The 27,125-nt window shown below is 42.4% G+C and overlaps 1 protein-coding gene across 7 annotated transcripts in view; it reads left to right on the forward strand.

Moving 5' to 3' along the window:
* Positions 1–310: 310 nt before the first annotated feature.
* The window catches only part of Eip93F (Ecdysone-induced protein 93F), a 62,012-nt gene continuing 35,197 nt past the window's right edge, over positions 311–27,125 (forward strand). For 3 of the 7 annotated variants that reach the window (XR_011443186.1, XR_011443187.1, XM_043211749.2), the window contains exons 1-2: positions 311–613; positions 11,119–11,267. Coding sequence is in view for 5 of the 7 variants with exons in the window: in XM_043211749.2 (XP_043067684.1) it covers positions 11,174–11,267 (94 nt within the window). In the remaining 2 variants the exon portion in view is untranslated. Of the gene's footprint in view, positions 614–11,118; positions 11,268–22,285; positions 22,542–22,597; positions 23,000–24,824; positions 25,833–27,125 lie in introns of those variants that run through there. The other 4 variants (XM_017247998.3, XM_070281367.1, XM_070281368.1 and 1 more) reach the window with 4 other exon arrangements.

Raw genomic sequence — 27,125 nt, forward strand, 5'->3', positions numbered from 1 at the left:
CGTGTTGTAAGTTGCAGCGCAGTTGCAGCGCCGTCGCCGCCGGCGTCGCTGCCCAGCTGACGTTGTTGCTGTTTTCCCCCAGCAATAGTTGTAGTTGCAATTGTAGTTGTACTAGGGTTGTCTGGTGTGTGTGTGGTATCAGTGTGTGTGTGTTGTGTTGTGTTGTGTTGTGTTTGTTGTTGACGCTGTGCGGTGCGCAATTTTTATTTATTTTCCACCGCTGCCAACTAATACCAGCACACTGCACCGCACACACACCCCACGGCATACATGTGACTCTGGTACCTCTTTCCCCCCTGGAAGTATAGGAAAAACATTTTGACGTGCGTTTTTCTTATGACAAAACAAAATACATTTTTTAGCCCACACGCAAGGCAAAAAAAAAAGCAAAAGACCTGAAAAAACGACACTGAATTCATACAAAAATCTGCTGAAAATTTATGCAAAAGTGCTGTGACCACCACGAATCGAGGAGTACTACAAAAAAGTTGTACATGATCATGCCCCTATATACTCGACTAAAAAACACTATTCAACAGCAGCAGCAGTAACACTCTGAAACACATATTTACATAAATGAGTGTGTAAATATTGGGACAGTTCCGAAAGAAAAGTGAGTACGAAATAAATCAACACTTTTATTAATAATTCAAGCGCCACATCAGAAAGGGAAAATATTGCAAAAAACTGAATAAAATTTCATGAATCTGCACTTTGCGGATTGCATGAGTTTCATATTAAAAAGCACTTTAATGGAGGCAGCATACTTTGTACGCAAAAACGTATAATTAAACGATATGCTGGCGCATGTTTGCGTTTTTTATTCTGCATTTTTTTAAAATATATTTTATTTCACTTCCGAAGAATTTAGTAAAAAGCCCGGTTTTCTGATATTTTGTATCAGCAATGAATAGATGACTATAAATGCCTGTGATTCATCCGGAACAATTGCATTTCGATCGTGCGATCAAATAAAAACCCACTTAAAAAACAAAATCATTGCCTGAAAGTTTGTGATTTCCAAAAGAAGGCGACGAAAATTTTCCATAGGGCCAAGAACACAACACAAATGCCTTCGGAAGCCCAACAAGTGCCTCAGTTGGGTGCATCTAAGCGCCCTGCCTCTCTCAACTCCCCACTATTATGGGCCATATTTGCTTTCATCAACACCAACACACTCACACACACACACACACATTAGAACAAAATGGGTTCTCCTTTATGAGCCACAAGCGACAAAAAAAAAAAACTAATTCGCGGAAATCTTGATAGGCAATTAATGCGCAAATATAAATGTCACTCGAAATTTATTGAATTTGAATAGAAAAAATATAACAATTAAATGCGAGACAGAAAAAAGAGAAAGACCAGTCGAGTGGAAGCAAATAAATGCGAGAGAATAATAAAAATTTCTAATTAATGCGCTTCTAATTTCGAGATGACAGACGGAAACGTTGCCAAGTTTCCATGCTGATGTTTTCATTACTGTTGTTTAAATATATTTTGCTTCTTTGTGGCCAGATTGCATTTGATTTCGAATAACTCATTTGAGCGATTTATGAGACAGTCTGCAGCGTGGAAAAATAAGACAATGAATCAGACATCGGGGATATAGGGGGATATATCAGAGGATGCAGTGACAAACACAGACTGACGTCCTGCCCACGCGACGCAATTTTCTTTTCACTCGCCGACGACGTCGCATGCGTGTCCTTGAGGCTTTTCCGCATTTCTCGACAACTTTTCAGCTTTAATTTGCCGCCGCCATCAATGCCCACTCATGAAAATCCAGCTATACCCAAGATCTTGGCGAATCATTTCCATTTCATCTTCAAAAGCAAGTGTCTGTGGTGATTACTTTTAATTCTAATCTCATCAAATTAAACAAATACACATTCTTGTAATTGCATTTCGAACACTTTTCGCAAAGTGCAAGTGGATATGTCAGGCCGAGATAGATTGAAATTTAATTTCATGTTCTGAAATTGATTTGTGCGGCTCCCATTAGTCATCCCCCAGCCCGGCTGGCTGAGTGGCAGAGCTGAAAAGCTGGCAGGATTAGCATTAGAGTGCAACCGGCACCAGGCAGCAGGCAACAGGCGGCATGCAACATACAATCATCTGACTACCAGTCTGGCTCTCGGCGAGTGTGTCCGTGTGTGTGTGTGCTGGCTGCACGTAAGAAACGAGTTATTGGAACAGGTTCATGACCTTGACCATCAACACAAGGCAGCAGCAGCAGAAACTGCAACAACATCACCAGCGGCACAACGGCAATTGCAACACGGCGTTGCATATTTGCTAGCTGCCTCCTCGCCCCAGACAAAAGGAAGCGGCAGCCGCTGTGGTTGCATCTGCATCTGCATTTGCATTTGCCATTGTTTGGCTCGGATTGGATTAGATGTTGCCACAACGGGCACGGGCAGGGCCATGGCAGCAACAAGTTGCCGCCACTCCGGGAAGTCGGGCAGTAGTTGCCAGGCATTTATCGCTCAATGAGTCACTCGCTCTCGGAAAGAGCTCTCGGGCCAAGGGTTAGCCCTGAAAAGTCAGTGATTCATTTGATTCCAAACTAAATTAGTTTTCGATTCCGGGAATCAGTAAAATGCATTCTCAAAGCTTAGATTAGGTGACCCAAGCATTAGAATTAAATTAATTCATATTTTACTCCATTGGGTTTTCTTCCAATCCATCTTAATCTTGTTTTGTAAACATTATATAGTCTTGTAAAGTTTATTTTTCGAGGTTTTGTGTGCTTTATAATCAGCTTTGTTTGGAAATTCATCCAATACGTGATATTGCTTAAAAAAAATTGAAAATTACCTAAACTGTTTACAGCAAAAGCTGGTTAGTTTCTGGTAATAAACCCAATCCCGACAGGGCGGAGGAAAGTCCATAAAAAATAAACTGTTGCTCCAGTCGAAGTGGGTGAGGACTGGGAGGATCGGGTGTTTTGCCTCAATTGGGAGGCTTTGGTTTTTTTGTGTGCTTATTTTTCGTATTTTACTTCTTATTCGCAGTTTTTTCCATCTCCTTTTTGCGGCATTATATAGTTTGGTGGGCGTGGTGGGTGGTTGGCGGTGGGCTGTGGATAGTGGGTGGTGGGTGGCGAGTAGTGTGTGGCAAGTGTGGTGAGGCCCCTGGAAGCGCACTGGAAGTGCTCGAGTACATAAGCAAAAGTGCAACAGGCAGTTGTTGTTTTAGCTGGCCGAGGAGATTGGGTTTTCGTTTCACATAGAAGGCGTGTCCCAAACGAGGATTGGGAAAAAAAAGTTTGTGGGGAGGGCTGAAAAAATGTTTTTAATTTAACTTTGGCCCGGCCAGGCTAGAGCTTTTCAAATCCCTTTGCTTTGCATAGAGCTGCAAAAAATACTCGGCAACAGGTGAAGGGATATATGGAGTCTCTTCTTCGAGGAACAAAGCTTCTATCGGTTCGGAGCCCCCTCGAGTCGACCTTAATAAAGCCAATTGTGTTACGGCCGTTGCATTCGGAATTCCCTTGCATTGTTCTCCAAAAACAAAATCGAAATTTTTCGATATTTTTTTCAAATCCCTTCCGCTTTTTAAAGCTGCAAAAAATCCTCGGCAACAGGTGAAGGGATATATGGAGTTTCTTCTTCGAGGAACAAAGCCTTTATTAGTTCGGAGCCCCCTGGAGGCGACCTTAATAAAGCGAATTGTGTGACGGCCGTTGCATTCGTCATTCCCGCGTATTGTTGTCCAAAAACAAAATCGATATTTTCCATATGCATAAACACAATTGAACAAACAATTTTAGGCGACTATACAGCAACAGCAACAGAAACAGCGTCAGAGCCAGCAATGCCACACGGCCATATTGTCCTTGAGCTTATCACCTTTTGCACAGCAACGAAAAAATGAAAAAAATAAAATTCCAAACAAAAAACTAGTCAACTCCACTACCAACAGCAACAACTTTGGCAAATATCAATTCAGTTGTTCGGCAAAAAAAAAATACAAAAAAGTTTGCGAAAAAAATTGGAAAACAAAACCGCGGGACAAATATTTTCGCATTTTACATTTATAACCGACTATTCCATGCAAGTTTTTGCCAACATTTGTACAAAGTCTCTTAATTTTATTATTCGTTGCATCATTTGCTGAAAGCAAACACGTTTTTTTCAACCTCCATTTTTATATTCTTTCTGGCCAATTTCAATATGGCTTGCATTGATAGTTTCAAATTTGTGCAAGTGCTTTTTAGTTTTCCATTTTAATTAATCATTTAATTGAATCTGGAAAAAAAATCTAGCATGGTTATTATGAATTCTCTGACTTTAAAGAAATTTTGTTTATAAGCCATGAATTTTTTTTGTCAATGCGACTATGCATTCTTCCGACAATTAAATTCGAAGAGCTCGCTCGAATTCCAGCAAATAGTCTCAATTGCGGCTGAATTTTCGACGAAACCCATACAGACAAATCCATGTACCTATATTATATGGACCTAGAGCTATAGTGGCATAGGGGGAGAGGTAAAGCGGACATCGGGGGGACCAACACGCACGGCCACTTGTATTGACGTTTGGTCGGCGACAATTGATTTTTGTTACGTTTTCGTTTATTTTCATTCCGCCATTGCAGTTTTTTCAGCAATTTAGTTCGTTTGTTTTCTGGCTTCGTTATTTAGACAACTGCTGAAAAAAAAACTATATATATGTATATATATTCCTATTCCTCCGGAATGGCACTATCTCCCTTACTCTGTCTGCGAGGCCACACACGCGCTGCACTTTGCTGCACGGCCCATAATTCTTGGGGGGCTTGTTTTTGTTGCAATTTTAAGTTTTTTGTCACTTTTTTGTTTTTGCTTTTGAAATTGCTTGGAAAAGCTTCTGGCCGCTTTGTCGGCGGTCTCGACTCAATTTCGTCTTATCTAATTTTGTTTCTATTTCGCTTTACAAGCCTGGGTACTTCCATCTTTTTTTCGTTTTCGCAAACTTTTATTTTTTTTGTTTATTTTTGTGTCGAAATCAGGGCAAATTCATCATCATCAACAACATCGTAGCCTTGTTGCTGTTTTTCCTTTTTTTTTTTTTTTTTTTTGTATTTTTTGTGTAACAAAGATAAGGTTTGCTGGCGAACGAGCTGCTGCCGCCTTTTATTCTTTATATGTATAACTTGCGGCGGCGAGGGGCTTGGGAACGGGGTTGGGCATTTTTGTGTTTGCCGAGTTAATCATTTCGGGCGAAATTTGATAATTTGAAGGTGACCCCAATTCGCAAACGGCGGATCGGATCGGTTCCCAAAGACATTTTCGCAAATTGATAAGCAGAGCAGCAGAAGAGGAGCAGCCGTTGCAATGCAATGCAACAGCCAACCAATCGGAACTATGACTTGAGCAAAATCCAACAATACAATAAATACCAAAGATTATTTTCAACAAACTAGTTGCAACATCCTGAAAATGAGGCACTTATCAATTGCTTTGGAAAAATAAAAAACTAGCAATATGGCTAACAGCTAACAGACTTAATAAATGCATGAAGGCAAATGTGATGATGCATTTGGCCTGCTCCCATATTTATGAAAAAGGTGCATTTCCATCCACATTTGGCCACGTGGTGAAGGAGGCGCCACGGACGCGGATGCGGATGCAGACGCTTCAGGTGGCAAGAAAGTCATCGCATATATCTTCAGGCAGTTTTAATAAAACCCGAAACTGACATCATAAAACAAGCAGCACATATGACACTCGACGTGGCACAGGTCGTATACGTAACGTGGCATTCAGAGGGTGGCATGTGTACGCCTGTGTCTGTGTCCGTGTCTGTGTGACGGTAAACAAGCAGCCACACCCATGGCCCAAACACAGATGCAACACATAGACAAAGCAACAAGTCGTTGTACCCGAATATATAGTGCAAAAAAGTTGCCAAGCGAAAACGGTACGAGTTCGGTAGGGGTGGCGGAAAACCAAAACTAAATAAAACAAAAACAAAGACAGAGTTCCAAAGAGAGGAGCCAGGGTTGGGGCATGGGTCGTGGGGTATGAGGCATGTGGCTTGGGGATGGGTACCCACACCCAGCTATCCAATAGAAACAGCAGCCAAAAAACAAGCAAAGTCACAGCAAAAAACAAAGTTCTGGGGTGGGGTTTTTGTGGCAGCGCCATTTCACTTTGGTATTGGTAACTTCCATTGCTGCCACCGCTGCTGTTGCTGGTATTGCTGCTGCTACTGCTTCTGCCGCTGCTGGTGCTCTGGCTGCCACAGCTCCTGTTGCGCATATTGCAACGAAAAAGTTTCGTAACGTTATTTTCACATTTCCTGCAGATTGTAACGGGCAACGAGGAGCTACCAGATAGTGTCCCTGCTTCTGCTCCTGCGGCTGCAGCTTTTGCTTTTGCTGCTTTTGCTGGTGCTGCCAAAATGCTCAACAAAACATGTCGAAAATGTGCCACATGCCAGCAGCAGCAGCAGCAGAGAAGGAGCAATGCTCCTGTTGCTCCTCTGCTGCATGCAACAGTTATGTGCACACATACACACAGCTAGGACACAGCTAGGGTGGTGGGTAGATAGGGACAATAGCCTTGCTCACCGACACACTCACACCTAGGGAAGGACTATGAATGCCGGCAGCCAAATAGTGCCATACAAATGCACAGACAACACATTTCGACATGGCACATTTAGCATCCTTGAGCGGCATTTAACTTCATTTCACCCATAGAGACACGGATCCGAGTTTCTGGTTGTTGTCACACTATAAAAAAAATAAGTACAGAGTATGAATTAAAAAATTAGTAAATCAGAAGAATAGCCAACTTAGTATCTGTATCATCCTTCAATTTTTGGATGCTTTCTTGGACCTCCTCTTAATATTCAAGTAACCTCCTTTAAATCTCGAATTTTCCCCTAAGTGCAGTGGCATTGCAGGAGCCACTGCTTCTGGGAATTGTTCCTGTTGTTTCATTATTTGATTTAAAAACAGTTCTCAAGGCTCCTCTACTCGTTTATGCAATCAATGTCAACAGCAAACTTTCCGTTTGCGCTTTTCGTGAGCGGGCGGGCTCTCTGTCTTTCCTGGCCAGGAAATTAAGTTTTGGCACTTTCGGGCTTTGTGGCCCCTAGCGCGGGTAAGCCAGTAGCTTAATTGCGATTCATTGGGGTCAAGAGCAGTGCGCCCATATGGACACATGGACCGTAAATCAGCCAATGGCCGACGCCAGAGCCGAGCCAAGAGCAAGTCCAATGGCAAAATACCAAACGGCCGCCTCTAAACTTGTCTTTCCTTGGTTTTGTTTGTCTTTTTTTTACTTCTGGCGTGGCCCGTGTCTTTTTCTGCTGTTTTTTTGTCGGTCTGTAGGTGAGCTGGGCCATGAACGAGAGGGACAGGCTCTCGACCCAGGCCTTTAGCCGGCGTTGGAGTCGGAGTTGGAGTCGTGGATCGCAGATCAGCGTTAGAAATGGAAATGGAAATGCGCTTGACTGCATACAATGGTCGCGAATGAATGTGTGTTACTGTAACTGAGCCAGCAGCCAAGGCAGCACAGCCTGTTGGCCGGGCCAGTCAGTTGGCCAGTTAACTAACCAGCCAACAACCCAGCAAGCAACCAGCCAACTTTGGTTTCGTTTTCGATCTTCCTGTCATTGTTGTTGCTCGTGTGGCGCGTGCTCTGCGTGCTTTAGTTAGCCGATGTTGTTGTTTATGCACTTGCCACAGGTGAGAGTTGTTGTTGCGACAAATAATGGTTAATGATCTTTAATCAGCAGATGTGCTCAGGGGCCTCAGGGTCAGCGGATGTGTTGAAGGCAGATGGTTGGGCAGAGAAGATAAATTAAGAAAATATCACTCATACGACAAGGTGACCGCATGGGATGTTATTTAAAAGGGGAATTTAAATTTCAAAATGGAATCTAAGCTTCCTGATTTTTTAGTTTATATCTTGCATCTTATTCCCATTCAAATTAGCCGCCATTAACATTGTTGCACATTTTAAAGCACTTTAATTAACACATTTCGCCATGCACGAGACAAACGAAGGTCGATCGCAGCGTCTCTATAAAAACAGATCATGCAATCAGCCAATAGACGCATCCATAAATACATTTTCTAGAAAGTAAATACATAAACAAAGAGCTCATAATTAATAAAATTATGAGAACACTTTGGGGAGAGGCACAAAAAGCAAAAGTCAGTGAATCGTAAGCGATTATTTCCGCCTTTTCCGGGCGGACAACTGCCGACCGCCAACAAAAACGATAAATTAGTTATAAATTCATTGATTGAATATGAATATGAAAGAGTGTAAAAAATTGCTATGCAAATTGAGTATTTAGAATAACAAAAAGCAATGCTTTTGTGCATGCCAGGCATCCACACTTGAAGTGCAAACAATTGGAACAATAGAAAAAATTGAGCCGCCGAATGGCTGACGAAGCGATTTCAAGGCCTTAACATTGGCCACAATTGCCAACTGAAATTTGGCCCGTAATGAGACTCGAAACTGGTTACCCAAAATGCACTTTGTGCCTTCGAGTTCACATCCAATCCACTTCAGCCTGATCCGATCCGATCCGCACCAAAACCAATCCAATTGATATTAACTCGTTTTTTGTGTTCTATTCTGATTTTTTTTTTTTCTAGGCAACATTTTGTGATCTGATCTGCTCAGAACAGAACCTTTGGCCAGCCAATCAGTTGCTGGCATTTTTTGTGTGATTTCGCATTCTATGTACATATTATATTATACATACGGCCCGCAAATATTATATGGCTACAAGTTTTCTAGCTGGCAGGGCGGCCTTGATATTTTGTTTTATTTATGAAATCAAATGCAGGCGAGCGAGATACAAATAACGACAGCTACCAGATACTTGTGGCATTTATTATAAAAAGCTTTCGAGTGAATGAATTCCCCTTAGCTTTTGTATCTGTAACATGTATGTATACTGTGGTGTTGGTATTTACACTTCACTCCCTTTTGCCCCCCCTTCTGTCTTGGGCCTGTCTCCGATTCTGATTCTGATTCCGATTCCGATTCTGATGCCAGAGGCAGGAAGCCACCGAGAGCTCAAAATAAGCATTGACTTTGCATATTTGTGCGACAGACTGAAGCAACCCCAGCTGAACTAACCAGGATGCCGGGGAATGTTTGGCATTTCCTTTGAGGAAAACTTGATTTAATTTTAATTAGAAAATTACTTAAAATAATACAAAAAGAAGGCGTTGGGCCGGCCCTAAGAATCGCTCAATCTACCATCTTTTTCAGTGTTCAGTCCTTGCCTCTATCCTCTTGGTAAATGATGCACTTTAAGAAATACAAGATGAAGGCTTAAATTCTATAGACTGGAAGATCTTAACTCTGGAGGATGTTTCTCTTTTAAATATCTTCCTAGAGTATTTGTTTTGAAAGACCAGTCTTATTTTTTCTATGTGTGACAGCTTCTTCTGCCGGTTTTTGATTCTTCTGCCTTTGATTCTGGCTCTGTGCTTTTGGTGGCTCTTCTTGGTAGGCCGGCAACGTCCATCATAATCAACGTCCATCATCAGTTGGCTGCTGTTCGGCTGCTGCCACTGAAGCTGCCTGCCTCGTGCTCCACCGACACGCCCACAAAGGCTACTGCAACTGCACGCCAGCTAGTTGTTGGTGGCTTTGGATTTCGGCCTAGGCCGGGCCTAGCTTGGGCCTTAGCCTTTGGCAATGGCAGCTGGAGTAATTTTTCATCAGCGTAAACATCTTGAAAACTCTCTTTGGGCTACCAGTTTTTCGCAACAACAAGTGGCAGCTGCTACCAGCTTGGTAGTTGGTAGTTGGGAGCTGTTAGCTGTTAGCTGGTCATGTAAGCCAGCATCAGGCATCAGCATATCTGCTATCTGATATTAGAATCTCAATTACTTTTCCACTGGATGTTCGGCTGCTATTGTAATTTCCTTCGAAGGGGCCGGCCCAAACTGGGCCCGAACTGGTTCTCTTGGTTTTTGGTAGGCAAATATCCCCCGTTGAGGAAGACATGAAAATTTAGTGGCTGTCATAGGCCAGCAAGGTGAAGCAGGACCAGAGACTGGTCAGAACTGGAGGAAAGCCAAATTACAGCCCATCAGATTTAATCATTTATCATCGAACAGGCAATTATAGGTTGGGAAAGTTTTCATTCATGGTCCTCCCAAAACAAAGGAAATCCCCCCAGAGGGTCGCCTGAAAATAACCCGAAATCGGAATGCATTTTCTATGCATCTCATTAGAACTAAAGGGAGGGGGGACTTGTTGAGTTTCGCCAAACTCATAGCGAAATCCCAAACACGTTTTGCGATTTACGACTTTTTAATAATGAAACAAAAGTAATTTAATGCAAAGCGACATCAACGACAACGGCATTTGAATAAATTAATGTAATAGACAGCTTAAACAGAAAGAGATATTGTTGTCGATTAGGTCGATAGGACAGTGCGTTTCATGGCAATAAAAGTGGTGGTGGTAAATATTAAAAAAAAATATTATTAGCTATTATATTATTAAATATTAGGAATATATAGTTATTAAATTGGGATTTATAAAATGGGGACAAGCAAAGGAAATCCTTATAATTTTATTTAAAATTATAAAACATTTGAAAAACTCCCATATCGTTTTGAAACACACTGTACTTGTAACTAGGAAATATCAAAAACTAGTAGTTGCCCGAATAGTAAAAGCCCCACTACAACTATTACGAAAAAAAAACCACAAAATGCAACAACATCGCCAACTAGAACTGGGGACTTGGCAAGAATGCAACAACAACCACAACAACAAGAACAAAAAATACGAAAAAAAATCAAGAAAAATAAATAAATTTTCAGCATATGAAATATTAAGACAGAAACAACAAAAATATCTAAAGTGCAACAGGTTTTGTGTGTTTTCGCGATAACCTTGAAACAAAACTCGTTTAATCATTTCGTAGCGTTCGAAAATGCGCCACCAACAACAAGAGCAACTACAACAAAAACAGCAACAAATAGTAAATGAAATTTTATATGGCGCATTATAGATTTAATAAATTAACACTCATTTCCATTGGGGAAATTTTTGCTAGTTTTTTGTTGCTTTTTTTGATTTGGCCGATTCCGACTAATCGTGTTTGATGTTTGGGTTTTGTTTCCATTTCGCAGCAGGTACAGTTACGGATCCCGGTATAGTCGCGGATATCTCCGGGTTCTAGGAAGCATGGCGGACTGTTCCTTCGTTCGATGTCTGCAGGAGCGGCGCCTCATCAAGAGGGAGCTGATGAAGTGGTCCAAGGACATGCTGCATATTGTGGGTGAGTCTTTAAGAATATAATCTTTATGGCCTTAAATTATATAATTCCGGAAATGAGGGCCAATAAGCTAAAAACAGTTTTAAGACTCAATCTATATATAAAGCTTCATTTCCTTGCAAAAACGGTCAGTTTTTTCTTATTTTCGAATCCCCCACAATGGCCCCATCGTTCATATTAGGTCCATAAATGGGATTTGGCCCGTGAAAATGGCAAATGAAGGGCTTCAATCCGCTCTTCGAGTGGCTGGGCTCAGTGGCCCTGCCTGGAATTGACTTTGGCCAGACCTAATCAACATCCTGCCCATATGTTTGAGAAAAACTGTTGCAAAAAAAACAAGGATTCTGGCCAGCCAGCCGGCCAGGCAAACACCAATGAAAATTAACATAAATTGTGAGGTTTTTTCTTAGTCTCTGTCACCTCTGGATTTGATTGCAATACAGAGAGAGAAAAAGTGTTGGATTATTCAAACTTTAAAATATATTTTAAATAGCTCTCCAAGGATGCTAAAAACTTATTAAAAAATTAATAGCTAATCAACTAATTTAATGATCAACTAGGAAGAAATGCTATTTAATTTTCGCCGTGTGCTCTTTTGCCTCAGACTTCCTTGCTGCTTCAGCCTTATCCTTTTGCCTGAAAACACTCATTTCGGTTTTTGAGCACGTTTAGCACGTTGCCAGAGCCCGCAGCCCCCCCACCAGCCCCCCGTTAGCTCCGTCGGTGGCCCGGCATTAAAATGTTAAATGCCTTTTGTTGTTGTAAAGCGAGTCGCGTCTATATAGACCTTCCTTCCCCCCCCAACCTGGCAACCCACACCCACAAACACATACTTATATAAATGCTGCCTTCCATGTACAAATATATATATGTATTTTTTTCTTGCCACACACACACACAGACAGACACACCAACACTTCGTCCTTGCCTTGCGTCCCTGTCTCGTGCACTCAATTACTTCCTCAATGCGCTCCATAATGCTTATCGTCCTTGTTTCTAGTTGACATTCCCACACACACACATTGGCACAGAGACACCGCTTCCAGTGGTTTTTCATCCGCCCGTCGCCCCACCAACCCCCCGCTGGTGAAAACCCTTAGCACATTTTTCCAGCGACAATTTTTGTGTTCGGCTCTCCGGCGACTTCGTTGTCGTTGCTGCAGCTTCGTGCTGCAAAATGTGAAAGGAGCCAGCAAAAAAAAAAGTACCCCCCCCCCCCCCCAATATATATATCCAGCTTGGTGTCTGGCTTTTGGGTTGCCAACCCCATGCCCCAATCCCCATCCTTTTCGGGGGCCTGGGTTTGGGGCCAGAGTAGTTCCAGCTAGCTGCAGGAAGGGGAGGGCTGCATGCCTAGTGGTTGGGCGGAAAGTGGGTGCCAAGTGGGGTTCCCTGCGTGCCCAAAACGAAGTGCTCTGCTAGAGATAACGAAGCGCACTTAAGCACACGCACACATGCGCAAGTTTAGGGGGGGCCGCCAGGACTGGAGGGGGCTGCATCCCTACGAAATATATTGCACAATATAAAAATTGCAGACGATGAGTGCCGAATGCAGCCGAAAAGGCAGAAACAACTACAGGGATAACTACTGCAAACGAACCAAAGCCGAAGAACCAGCAAGGACGAGCCAACGAGGAGCGAGGATTCTCCCCCCTAACACCTAACCCCTAGCTGGTGGCCTGTACCACCTCTACCACCCACCGCCCTTGCCTGTTTTTGTGGCCGATTTTCGTCGCAAACGAATTTTCCTGCATTTCTTTTCGACTATTTCTTTCTTTTTTTTTCGTCCTGTTTTTGTGGAGCTCCTCGTGCCACCCACCCCCAAACACCGCCCAGAAAAACGATGCTGATCGAAACTGAAGAGGAAGACAAAGACGACAACGACAACGACGTTGCGGGTTGACTTTTGGGGTTTGGGGCAGCTTTGGAGGTGCTTAGAGGTGGGAGCTATATAGGTGGCTGGGTGGCTGGTAGTGTTGATGGCGAAATCTCGCCTGTTGCATGGCTAGAAAGTCCCCACCATTTTCCGGGCGCTGCAATGGCTCAATCAGTGAATCAGTGGTGGAGTTTCATTTGATTGTAATGGGAGACCACCACTTGTGGATTCAGGCGATGAAGGGGCAGGTTTGTTGGTGGATGGGTGGGTCTGGTGGCATCTCTGTGCTACACCAGCAGGTGCTCGAGCAAAGCAGATTACACTAACCAAATTATATAAGCTGGCATAAAGGTAATTTTCGATGAGAAAACATGTCCTGGGGCTTAGGGAATCGGAATGATTCAGTATTAAGAAGCTCTCTTAGGATAGATGCATGGTTATCTAAAGAGTCTTGATAGAAATTTAAGATAAAGATGTAGAAGATAGATAGAAAGAAATAAACATTCCAAAAAGATAGTATTAGGTATATAGATATACATGTAGTAAAGATACTTTTCGTAGATCTATCTTTTCGTAGATGAAATTAAATAGCTGAAAATTTCCTTATATAGATTGTTTTTATATATAATTTTATAATTATGTGACTATATGTTCTATATATAACTTTTACTAATTCTAAGTACAAACTTTACTAAATAACTTTCATCAGCAATAAAGAACTTAAGCCAATATTTTGTTCCGAACCGGAGAAAATAGCCCCGAACAGGGATTTAACTTGTTGCATAGCCAGTCGAGAGTCTAAGGCCCCTTCCAGCCCCAAACCGCCGCAACTTTTCTTGCCTGGAAACCACTCCAGCCCCCCACTAGCCAGATGGGGTGTAAACATATTAAAAAGCCAAAACTTTTCCTTTGCCTTTATTTACAAAAAAAGTAGAAAAATAAAATAAATAAAAGCCAAAAAGGAGAAAAAAATTAAATAAATAAAAGAAAAAAATGTCGAATATATAGAGAATAGAAAGAGATGCATTATAATGGTGGGGATGGGTTGGCCAAAAGCAACAAGCTGCACACACCCACACACACACTGCTTTTTTTGTGCATGAAAGAAACGAGAGAGAGTGAGAGAGAAAGTAAGAAGCAGCAGGTGTTGGGCAATATTGTGGGCCATTCCCATACTACTTCTATTTGGCTCTGTCTTTGTGTGGGTTTGTTAGTAGTTTCTCACTCCTTGGGCTCACTCCTCCTCGTCCTGCGAGTCCTCCCGCATTGCCAAACGCATCTTTCGATTACGCCAACAACAAAAGGAAAAGAAAAAGGAGAATAGCTATAGCTATAGCTATAGCGTTGCAGGCGCCGCTGTCGGCGTTGGCTTTGCCACCTCCCACCGACCTCCTACTTCCGCGGCGTATATCCTCGTCGCTGCTCCTTGTAAGAAGGCATTTTTATGCTCTACGACGGACCAGAAGGATGCAACAAGCGACGAGGACAACGTTGCTGTCGCCCTACGCGTGGGCGCCCCACTCCCACCCCCACGCTGACTACGCAATAAGCACTCCACCTACTTTCCAACGCCAGCCGAACTATTTTCCTCCTCTCTCGTTCTCTCCCCAGCTTTTTCTTCCGTTTTTTCCTTCATTTTGTTGTTGTTGTTTTTTTTTTTGCGTTTTGGCTTTGCCTTGCTCTTGTTGAATTTTTTCTGGCGGTTTTTAGGTTACATTTTTACGAGTTTTCTCCACTTCCACGATGACGCTGCAATCGCCGAAGGAGCTTCGTCCTGCGAGGCAGCCAAAATCGCTGTTGTGTGTGTGTATGTGTGTGTGTGCAAAGCGCCACAAGTGGGTGAATCCCGGCCCGACGAGTGAGAGGCCAATAGAGGGTGAGCGACAGAAAGAGAGCGGAGCAGTTTGGCGCTGCATGCATGCCCCCCCCACTTCCCACTTCCCACTTTGGGGTATCCTGGTTCTGGGTGCACAGAAATTGGAAAATAGATTTTTTGGTTGGTTGCCTTTGGCCTGTTTCCTCCTTTTCCTTTCCTTGCCAGGACGATTTTTATTTTATTTGTTATTAGTCCTTGTGGGTAGAGGGTAGAAGGTGGGCGAGAGACAGTTGAAGAAAATAACTTTTCTCTTTTTAAATATTTTGGAAAATTTCTATTATTTTTAAGACTTTAAAGGGGGGGATTTTAGGTTTTTTTAACAATTAAAAGACCTTTTAAGAAAATAGAGACTTCAATAGGTGAATCTCCACGATGTCCTTTTCTTATTATTCTCTTCTAATGATTTTCTCTCAGTGCATTTCCTTTGATGCTGGTCAACCGGCCGGCTGTCGTTAGGAAGTCAGGAAGTCTGAGGTGGACTTGGCTTTGGTTTGGAGCTTTGGAGCTCCGTGGGGTTCGATTGTGAATTTGCCTGGGTTCAAGGTATGTCCTGGACAATGGACGACTCCCCCTTTGGCCCACCGCCGTTTCCGCACAAGACGCAGGCCAGAATTTTTTCCCGTTGCACTTTATTTAGTTTTTATTTTTATTTTTCTTGCCAAGGAAAAAAATGAAGCGGAAGTACGAAAAAGCAGAAAGTTAATGCCGAGGAGGGGCGTTGCAAGGCGTTAGGCGGTGGGCGGTGGGCGGTAAGGATGCCAGAAGGAGCTGGCAGAAGCAGAGCTAGAACGCGCCAATATGGCGCTAAGGACATTGGGCAAAATGCACTAAAGGAAAAAATTTCACATTATGTGTGTGTATGTATGGGTGGGTGTGTGTGTGTGGATGGGAGGGGGTGTGGGGGACAAAGAAGGATTTTAAGAAGAGGAAGCGGAGCAGCGAAGGCAAAACAGCAAAACACACAAAAACAAAATGGCACAAAAAATAGAAGAGAGGAGGAACAAAAAAATGTAGTCAACGCTGGCTGGCTGGGAATGGTCGGGGATTTGGTGGAGTGGGTGGTTCCGGGGGGTGGTTTTTAGGGGGCCTTGGGTGGGTGGGTATCCGGGTGGTTGTAGCTCTGCTACTGCGCTGCGGCATCGTTATTTTGCTGCTGCATTTGATTTTCGTGCTGAAAAAGTTTCGTGTGCTCGAAAAAAGTTTCGTCGCTTCGTTGACGTCGTCGCCAGCTAAGCCACCCCACCGCCCACATAGCCACCCAGTTAGCCACCCTCTCCTTCGGCACCCGCTTTCGGTAGTTTTTCCTACAAGGGGGCAGCCGGTCGGACGGGCTGGAGCTGCAGCCTTTCTGTGTGTGAGTCTGAGGTCTTGCAGCAACATTTGGCTGCACTCGGTTGGCTGGTTTGGCTCCGTCTCGTAGTTTGGTGGGTGTATCGGGCATTTTTGTCGAATTTGTTGCCGTCGTCGGTGGCGGCGGCGGCGCAGCCAGCGTCGACAGCGACTGCACAACTATTTTCCCTGCCAGGTCCTGCTGCATTTGGCGTCGGCATTCGGTTGGCATTGTGCAACAAGTGAGTTTGGCAGCAGCCGCCAGCAGGACGACAACGACAATTCGGCAACGAAAAATCGCCGAGTTTGGAAAGTTGAGAGGCGCCTCCAAAAAAGGCAAACCAGCAAAACAACCAAAAGATCCCGAGACTCTGACTTGCGAATGATTTCCGATTGAAGCAACAATTGGCGCCAACTGTTGCACAAAGTGTTGTGTGTTTTTGTGGGTTGCTTCGATAGCTCGAGTTGGTGTGTTGGTGTGTTTGCCTCCTTGGGCTCGTGTTGGAAATTTAATTAAAGACTCTGTCTCGTGGAGTGCAACGAGATAATTTATGTGTGTAGGCATTTAATTAAAGCGATCACACAGCCATTTGCATACGCCATCGACAGAGACAGCAAGCGTGGGTGTGACAGAGACAGGACCAGAGCGATAAGTGTGGCATATGTCGGTGTAGTGTGTTCTGACGGTTAATTGAATTGACTGAATGAGGCAGCAACATTTTTCGGTGCTAATTGCATGTTCGAGATGTTGAGCAGACAGGTGAGTTGTCATTCAGAATTTCATTCAGAAATGTTAGTTCCAAAAAAATTATTACAGTTTCAAATAACTAAATAATTAGAATGAACAGAATGTGGAGAAAAATAAAGTATTCTTAAACAAGTCTAGTTATTTAGACAAAAATCCATTTCCATCTTTGACATTTTGTGTCTTTTGTAAGTTTACAATTCAATTATAGCTCTTATGTAAGCAAATTATTTCTCAAGTGTCCTGTGTCCTTTGGGCCATATGTCACACCTAGTCTAGTGCATATCAATTTCTCTCCTTCAACAGCGTATATGCAAATCTATTAATTCTCTCAAAACTTTTGGTGAAAACTTACAAACTGTGAAAGCAATTTACACAACAAACGACTCCTGAAAGAGCCAACGAAAAATCCCAGACCCTCTCTAAACCATCAAGGCAGCAAAACAGGGAAAAACCCTTTTCTTGGCGGAGGGGGAAAACTTACACAACTCGTTGGCTGGCTCGTTGACAGATTGTGGAAAACACTTGCCAGAACTAGTCTCGTAAAATATGCACAACAATGGCCCGGAAAACCCAAAAAAAGACCCAAGAAACCAGCGCCAGGATGCGCCAGACGACGGGCCAGAAATGTCTACCAGCTTATGTGAGAATTCTCGAAGGGAAACTTTTTTTGGGAAGAGCTCTTCCCAAACTTCCAGAAAAATAAAAGACACAAAAACACATGTACGGCAAAAGTCGAAAAACCCAAAACGAGACCCAAACATGCCACTACGACACTGATGACGACGTGCCAGACGTTTGTGTTTGACTTTGTAACATCGTTACACAACAACAAACTAGCTCACTTGTTGCATAACACACACCAACACAAACACAACCACAACAAGTGGCAGCAACAGCAGTAGCAGCATCGCCAGCGACGCACAAAAGTATGCAAAGAAAGCAACACTTCACACGTTCTAACAACGCGATGTCGGGCGGTGGGTGGTGGGTGGTTGGGTCTTGTCAGAGGACGAGAGCCGCGGGGGTCAGCATACATGGAGGGTGGCTGGTGGAGTTTTCTCGCGGCACTTTCGGCGATTTTCGACGATTGTGGAACGAGGGGGTTTTCCCACCCACCTACTCAACCACCATCCACCACCCATCCAGGAGCAACAGTTGTCAGCGGCGACAACTTGTTGTTTCCAAAGCTCGTGCTCTCACTCTCACCACTTTTTTTACTCCTTAAATAAGCTTTGTGTTCCGTCAACAGGTAACCCAGGGTTATGCATTAAACAAGAACCAGGAAATCTCCTGACATCATAAAGAACCAATTTAAGGAACTCCAAGGATTAGGGCCCGAAGCAAGCACAGAAAGAGATAAGCATGCAGACATGAAAATCGTTTCATTCCCAACCCCGAAATATTTTTCTTTTGTTTTTCGAGAACTTCCAGACCAGAAGCACATTTTTTTTCGCCACCACCCTTTGCCGAAAAAAAATTCAAGGATTTTTTCTTGCTCCTTCCTGGTGGCACTTGTGGCGCTTTCAGCTCCTCGGAGCTCACTGGTGGCAATTGCTTTTGTGCGGACACTACAAACTGTACTTCCGTTTTATCTGCTGCGTCTTTGTCTGCAGTAGACGGACTTGAAGGGGGTGGAGCTGCCTAGGGGGCGGTAGGGAGCTGCAGAGAGATGGCATCTAATCGATAAATATTCAGCACATTGCTTGTAAAAATACATTGAAAATGCATTAGACTTTGGCTCAATGGCATGAATTTTAATAGCCCCTCCCGGACAGCTTCCCCATATTTTATTTTATTTCCCCATATTTTCCTCCTTCCTCGATTTCATTTGGTTGGATTTTTTTTTTTTCCTTTTTGTTGGTTTAATTAAGCTGAACTCTGGGTCTGTGTTTTGCGAGCTCTAATGTGGAAATCGTGTGCCATAAATTTTCAGAATAAATACGAATTCAATTGACAAGCGAACCAGCCAAGTGCACAATTTCTAAGCGTTCTCCCAAGGTTACGAAAACAAAAAATTAGTACTAGTAGTAGTAGTTGGAGGAAAAAATCCAGTTAACTTTTGCCAGCAAAACGCAATCAAAACGCTGCAAGTCAAATGCCATTTGCCGGCCACTAATCAAACGTAACGAAATTGCCAACATAAACACGCTTAAAGAATGAATGAGGCTTGCTTGAGAAGCTCAACTCTCGACTCTAGACAAGTTCGCCTTGAGGTTTCGCCAAAATGGCGTTGCAACGGTAAAAGGCGACGGTGACCTGGAGGTGGGGGCAGCAGTGGGCTAAGCCGCTACGACATCTATGGAGACAACGGCAACAACTTGTTGTGCGACATTTTATGCGGAAGCAAAAAACACCAAGAATCAAGTTGAGAGTGCATCGGAGATCGGAGTATTACGAACTGGAACAACGTTGCGTATACGTGATATGTCGCTACAGCATTTCTGAATAGCAAAAAAAATACTTTCTAAAATGTCTTAAATGGCTTGAATATGTACATATTTATTATAATAAATTTTTATAGCCAAAAACCAGCTTGACCCATGCTGCGTATACGTAATATTTCCCACTTATGACATCATGAGCCATCATTGATGAAATTATTTTCACAAAAATAATACCTTACTCAGAATCAATCATTCGCCTCAATATTGTGTATTTTATCTCTGAACTTTCGTCAGAATTTGCAACTTTAATCGAAGCTTGCCACACAAAGAACACTCCCCCTACAGAGGCTGCTGAGTCATGCGCTCCAATTTCGAATTGCAAGTTACTTGTGGCAATTACAATTGCAAGCTGATAACCGATAATCGGTGCAACAAATAGCCATAACAGAATCTAAGAAATTCTCTATACACTCCGGCAATTATAAATATGTGCTTATTGGTGCATCCGATGATGTGTTTGTCGACTGCCCTCCCATAAATACGCAAAAATTGATTAAAGAATATTATCAACCAACTGGCATTATTGCACAAATACACCCCTGTATACATATATACAGAACATATATATATATATAGAAACTGATTTAATTAAAGATGTTGTAAAGGCACAAAATCGCAAATGTCCCAATAACTTTTGTGTGGCAACTGAAACCGCATTGTGACGGCCGTTGTGGAAATGTAAACAAAAGGCGAACGATAAGGTGGAGTATCGATCGAAAGGTGTTCATCTAGGGGTATCTATACTATAGATTCTATAGAGTATAGGACTAGTAATATAACAATATTTTTCGGCCTGTCTGGGAATCTCATTAAACAAGCTATCGAAATACCAGATGAACGCGCTACTTGGTCTTGGACTTGCAGTTGCAGCATTCGACAGCACATGACTTTGCAACTGTTGCGCTCGCATTGTTGTCACTAAACTGCAGTTGTTTCTGTTTTCTTGTTGTTGTTGGTGGCGAGCAAGGGCTACAGAGTTTATACTCGTATGGGGACACTTCGCTCTCGCCTTCCCTCTCTCTTTGCGAATGCACTTTATGAGATAATACCTTGAACGTGCGTCAGTCAGGTCGTTGGCGTTTTACAACTGCACTACAATTGCAATATGCACTGTTATTGTTTTTTTTGTTTCTGTTTTTTTTCAGCGTGTTTTTTTTAGTAGCTTAACTGCTAAGGCAAAGTGAAATGAAAAGTGTGTAGAGATTTTCACGAGTGCGCAGTTCTTGGCGTGATCTATAAACGGAATCAGGCTTTATCTTCTGTTTAGAATTAGTCATCTGGCCGGTTGAGACGACGAATGGCACGTTCCACCATTTTATTTTTTCCATTTTTGACAATCTAACTGCGCACTTAGACAGAGATGGCTGAGTGAGAGGGAGAAGGAGCATGGCTTATCAGCCGAAACTAAAATTTAGTTGCGAACAAAGCCAGCCCAAAGTTCATATTTGCCAAAAGAACAAAAAAAACGCAAAGAGACAGAACTCAAAGCCACAAAATGGCAAAAAAATAAAATATAAGAAGCCATTAAGCTCATTTACATGCCCCTGCCACTCGGACGGGGCTCAGGCGAGTGTGACTGTGTGGGAGAGGCAAAGTAAGGTTCTTGAGTGCATTTCTGAGCTGAGCCGAAAACTCACCACAGGAGAGGCGAGTTAATGAGCAGGAAATGCAGTTTCTCAAGCTAAGCTGGTGAGCGAAGGGGCTTGAGTGAGTTTTTTTTTTATTTATTTCAATGCAATTGAAACTATAAGTTAAAATTATTATATTATAATATTATTAGCTTTAATTTTTAATAAATAATTCTTTATTTAATAATATGCAAATTATTAATAAGGTCATTTCTCTAAAAACATTTAAGATTGTTTATTTTTATGCATCTCTGGATGACAATGCCATTATTTATAAAATTTATTACTCTTATATATCTATATAATATTTTTGAAATTCTCTTTCCGGGTTAAAATCCCCCAAAACAAATTCTCATAATAAATGTAATTTTTTGAGTCTCAATGGCAGCTCTCACAGCCTGGCAGCCCTACCCTCCCCGCCCGTGATAAACTACCCAAAAAGGCAGCTAATTGCTGTGACGACGACAGCGCTGCGGCAGAAGTGCATTGCATTTTTCGGTGGTGTGCGTGCGTACAAAAAAATAAGCGACACCACAAAAAAATGTGGTGAATAAATTCTGAGATGCCTGCTGAGTGCCATGGCATTGTTCCAGTGGCGGCAGCGACAGCGGCAGCGGGAGCAACTGTGTGGGTTTGAGTGACTTCTTGGCGAGTGCAAGTTAATTGCCAGCTAGACATTTCCTAGGGCAATTGTCAACAATGTCAAGAGGACTCGAGCCGAGCCGACCCCAGAGAGATCCGAGCCTGAGAACTTGGGGAATACCGGCTATTTTGGCAGCATGGCGCGCAGCTTTTTTATCAACGCGCGCTGCGGCGCTGCAACTGCATTTTCGACAGCCATTGCACTCGCTCTCCATTCTCCGTTCTCCGGTCGGAGAACGACTCCTCTCCCCGGTGTGAGAGTGTGTTGGTGCCGATGGCTTACCCCATTATTACTCCTAAAGTTCTCGCGTCTGCGCTCTGCTCTGCGAAATTAACTCAAAGGAGAGCCAACGCTCTCAGCATTCTAGTTTTTATTTCATATTAATTTTTTTCGCACACGAATGCACGCCTGTATGCAGTTTTTTGCGACGACGACGACGCTGAAGCCGACGTCGACGCTCGGACTCAACTCGAGGCTGGTGTCTTCGTGTTGTTGTGATATAATTTTGCAGTCAGCACAGTCGCATAAACCAACGCATCCGATATGCAACGGAACGCATTTTCGGACGCGGCCCGAGTCGTTCCGAGGTGTAGCGTCCGACGATCGCGTATATCAATCGTAAAGCATTAAGCGCATTGCCCATTTACACGCAGTCCATAGGCGAAAATCGTTTACAGCCCAATAATAACAATAAACGATTGCCAAAAAATTAATATCCAATCCAAAAAACAAAGTGAATAATTACAAAAAAAAAAATTAAAGAAACAAAAAATTATTAAAACTAGAATGCAAAAATCATTTTTTTAAACTAAAAACAGTCAGTGACACTTGTGTGCTTGAAAACTTGACGGCCAATTACGGCCATTATTGAAAAAACAACAAGTATTCCCCAATATCAAGTATACGCCGCGTGGGGCCACTTTTTGGTGGCTTTCGGGTCCATCAATCGGCCGCGTTTGTTTGATTTTTTTCGGCATTAATATTAAATTGCAATCGGGGCTTGTGTGTGAGTGTGCGTCGCCAACGCCGTCAGCGCCGCAGTCGCTGGCTCAGCTAACGTCGCCGCCGACGTCGTCGCTGTCGCGCTGTCATGCAAAATGCGGAAAAGTTTTTTTCGCGCACTCGCAAAATTTTTATAGAATGCATTTTTATTTCGGTCTTTTGGTTGAATAGTTGCATTGCCCAGCTCAAGTGCGTGTCTCCGGCTGATTGACTCTTTATTGTTGCGGGTGTATGTGTGTGGCTGAGTGTGTGTGTGTGCGCCTCCGTGCCTGCCTGCGGCACGTGTGTGTGTTTCTGTGTGAGCCTGGATTGAATAACAATTTCGTGTAATTGATAATATTTACCTTCAAGCAAATAAAAACACAAGAATGCTCAGTGACAGTGAAAAGTGAAATTCTCACTAATTCAAAAATAAACCCAGAAAATCAATTTAGAACTCATGAGAACTCATTAAAAGCATCTCAAGATCATAGAAGCATTGCATTTCATGTCCCAAACACCGACTTCGATTCTCGTTCACTGCACCCTCGAAACCCAATGAGTGACTCCAAAAAAACAGACTCCAAACAGAAAACTTCAAAAATGTAGATGGAAAAGGAAAAATTAAAATCTAAAAGAACCACAAAGGCAGGCAGCATACAAAATGAACTGTAGCCGAACTTCTGAAGCGGCAGCCGTAAAACAAAACAAACAAAGCTGTCGAAAAAATGGGAAAAAAGTGGTGGGGTAATGGGGTTGGGCTAGAAGAAAGGACGACTCGTCCGTAGATGAAGAAGAAGTGGCTGCAAGTACCAGTAATAAAGTGTGTATTTTTTTCGGGTGGTTTCGGGCTCCGGGAATAGCCGGCGTCGTCGCCAACTTTTCTGTGCAGGCAAATGTAACAAATTTTTGTCAGTTTCAATTTTCGTCAGTTTCTGGCCCGCCCGTCCCGTCTCCGTCTCCGCCCCCGTTAACGTTCCACCGCCATGACAATGGCCAGGTCGGTCCACAGTCTCCAGTTGCTGGCATTTACTTTGCCGTCGGGCTTGGCGCACAGCATAATGAACAAAAACTGAGAGAGAACTGTAGAAAATGGCAGAAAAACACAAAAAATTTTAAAACAAAAAACTGAAAACAAAAAAAAATGGGCAAAAAATCAACTCCCAGATATGCTAGACAAAAAAAATGGCAAATTAAATAGCCGAAAAAAATGTAGCTGCGCTGCAGCTGCGCAACATCAATTGGAATACCCCATCCCGCTGGTCCAAGAGCTTAACCCTCACCTTGCCCCAGCCACCAGTCCCTGGCGCTGCCGCTGCCACACTTCCTGCCCCACTCCACCTTCTGGCGGCGGCAGCAGCAGCTGACCAAACTGCAGGGCAGCAGCCATTTGATTTTCGTTGCTTCCTTGGCTCACCTTCCGTTTGGTTTTCTTTTTTTTTGGATTTTTTTATATTTTCTCGAGCTTCTGCTTTATTATTTTATTTTACGTTTTTCGGGACAACCCAAACCCCAAACCCATTCCGTCCATCCATCCCGAGCTCCCCACGAAACTTAAATTACTATTTACAATGGTATTTTTTGGTTGATTTTTTTGTTCTGGCCAGTACTTGCCAGGCGATTTTTTCTATATATATATGAGCATATACATTTTTTATTCGCATTTTTCGCTGCCATAAACTTTTTTAAGCTCAACTCTTCGCTGAGAGGAGGGTCCTGGTTCTGGCTAGCTAATTTCGTTTTGGGCAAGTTCAGTTCATTTTTTTGTGCTGCTGCGTTCAGAGAATTCCGATTAAAATCGAATCAGCCATCCGAGGGTTCCATAATAATAATCTTCTGATATTGGATTAGTTTAATTTGTGGCATTCTTGGCATAGCTTAAATATTTGTCAGCCAAAGATACGATATCTTATAGATTTCCATCTACTTGTTATCTGAAAATTAAAAACTGCAGTGAATGAGATCATTTCGGGCACACGTTCTTCTGCCGCATCCGACTCTGTTTCTCAACGTTTCTGCCATTTTCATATTTTAGATATTAAACAACAACAACAACAACTACTGTAGCTACAACAACATCAGCAACACTTTTGTTAGTAAATTTATGTTGAATTAAATACAAAGAAAACCACATACAAAAAGTGCAATCCATAAAAAAAAACAAAATATTAACGTTAAACGAACTAACGATAAAAAACAAAATAATTAAAAAAGTAGTCATTACTTTTGAATTATTTTTAAAGCAAAAAGGAAAGGTTCAACAAAAAAAGTTTAATGAAAAAGCCTTTTGATAAAGAAACATATCAAAGAGCAAAAAATTAAATGCTGCAAAAATAATTAAAATTAATACACAACAACAACAACAGTAGTGGCAGCGGGGCAACTGTCAAAAAATCTACAGCAACACAAAGTGCAACAACCAACAACATCGTGGAGGAGTACAAAAAATCACACAATTGCCGCTGTCTGTAAATTGAACATAAAAAAATAAATATAAAAAAAAAAATATTAAAGGCCGAAAGAAAAGTCGCGTTTTATTTTCACGCGCTGCATATTATTTACTCTGTGCTCTACATATATAGTATAAATCCACAACAGATAAATACCGCCAACCAATAGCCCAAACAAAACACAACAACAACAGCAACAACAAAAATTAAATAAAAATAAATGAAAAATCCGCCACAAAAATAAAAAACAAAATTCGCCTGCATTTTTTGCCTTTTGTGTGAGCTGCCCACCAAAACGAGAGAAGAATTTTTATTGTATATAAAAATTATATACAACATCACCGGGAGGAGCTGTTGCAGCATCCCACTCCAAGGGGCAACTCTGCTTTTCGAGCTGCTGCCTGTAAATTGCTCCACTCTCTGCCCCAAACGAGCGGCGGCGACTGCGTTGGCTTCGACGGCGCCGCAACAGCGCAGCAGCAGCAGCATCGGCAACAGCGACAGCATTATCCGCAGCATCAATTTGGCTTTTGGGCAGAGATAATTTAAGAAAAATATATGTGATGCTATGCACATCAGCAGCTATGAAATATGTACGTATTCCGCACAGTTACTCCCCAAATAATTGCTAATAAATTGAAAATATATTTTATGGTTAGCTATAATAAATGTCTCGTGATTAGTTAGTAGATATTTCTATAAATAGACTAGATCATCTTGAATGTAAATTGTTCGATTTCCATTCGTACGCACTTGATCCCCCCATTATCGCCCAAGGGGACTGACTGCCGCCTCCTTCACTTTCGTTCAAGTTCTACGATCGGTTATCGTTCGGTAAACCCTTAAAATTACATGAATAATAAACACACTCATACCGTATGTGTGTGTGTGCAATGCCTCATTGACATTGTCCTTCAGTGACAGAGCAACAACAATGTTCGAAAGCGAAAATGTGTAAACAAAGATACACAATGGGCGTCGCTGGGCGGGGAGCCAATGACTATCAGAGGCGTCACAATGCGATCGGCCGCAAGTACAATTGCATTGAGCAATACTTAAGGACAGAAGTTCAAGCAACTGTAGAGTGCCAGCCCATAGATACTTTGCATGCAGAGATACCACGAGATACTCCGATACAGATACAGATGCAGATTCATTCAGAAGAAATTCTGACACACCAATCTTGTGGCGGAAGCAGATGCGATACCCAAACGTTTCTCTTCCCGATTGCCAATTTGATTCACAACAATGTGCGGCTATATCGCCACCGCAATCAGAGTAATCGGCTCTGCCGAGCAGCTCTTATCAGTCAGTCCCTGACGCGGCCGATTCTGACCCAAATTACGACAGCTTCGGCGAGCCTGATACGTGGCGAAATCTCAAAAAATACACCAACAATAAATTTTAAGCAAGAATTATTGAACAAAAAAAAAGATTTATTATATATGGTATATGGTATACTCGTCCAAGTACTGTCATGCAATCTCGCAAACAAAAAAAGCAAAAAAAAATATAAAAACGGGAACAACAAAAAGCGGAAACATTTTGCACTTTCTTATCAAGGCATACGAAATTGATTTTATTTTGTTGCTGAAAATTTGCGCTGCCTTGTCAAGTGTGGAAATGTATATAGTACGAATTCTTTATAACAATATAGCTCTCCCCCCGAATACATACTATATGTACTGATAGAGTAGAGCAAACGCATAGTTCAAATTATCGCAATTTCAGTTTTTCCTTTATATAGTTTTTATTTTTGCTAAATAGTTTCAGCTGATAAGGCTCTGTACATTAAATGATTTCCCCCAACAGCCCAACTAACCGACAATAATAATAAAATTAAATCCCACCCAATATGAAATCATTCCCATATGATATTATCGAAT

This window comes from Drosophila bipectinata, chromosome 3R, assembly GCF_030179905.1.
Source record: "Drosophila bipectinata strain 14024-0381.07 chromosome 3R, DbipHiC1v2, whole genome shotgun sequence".
NCBI classification, from domain to species: domain Eukaryota; kingdom Metazoa; phylum Arthropoda; class Insecta; order Diptera; family Drosophilidae; genus Drosophila; species Drosophila bipectinata.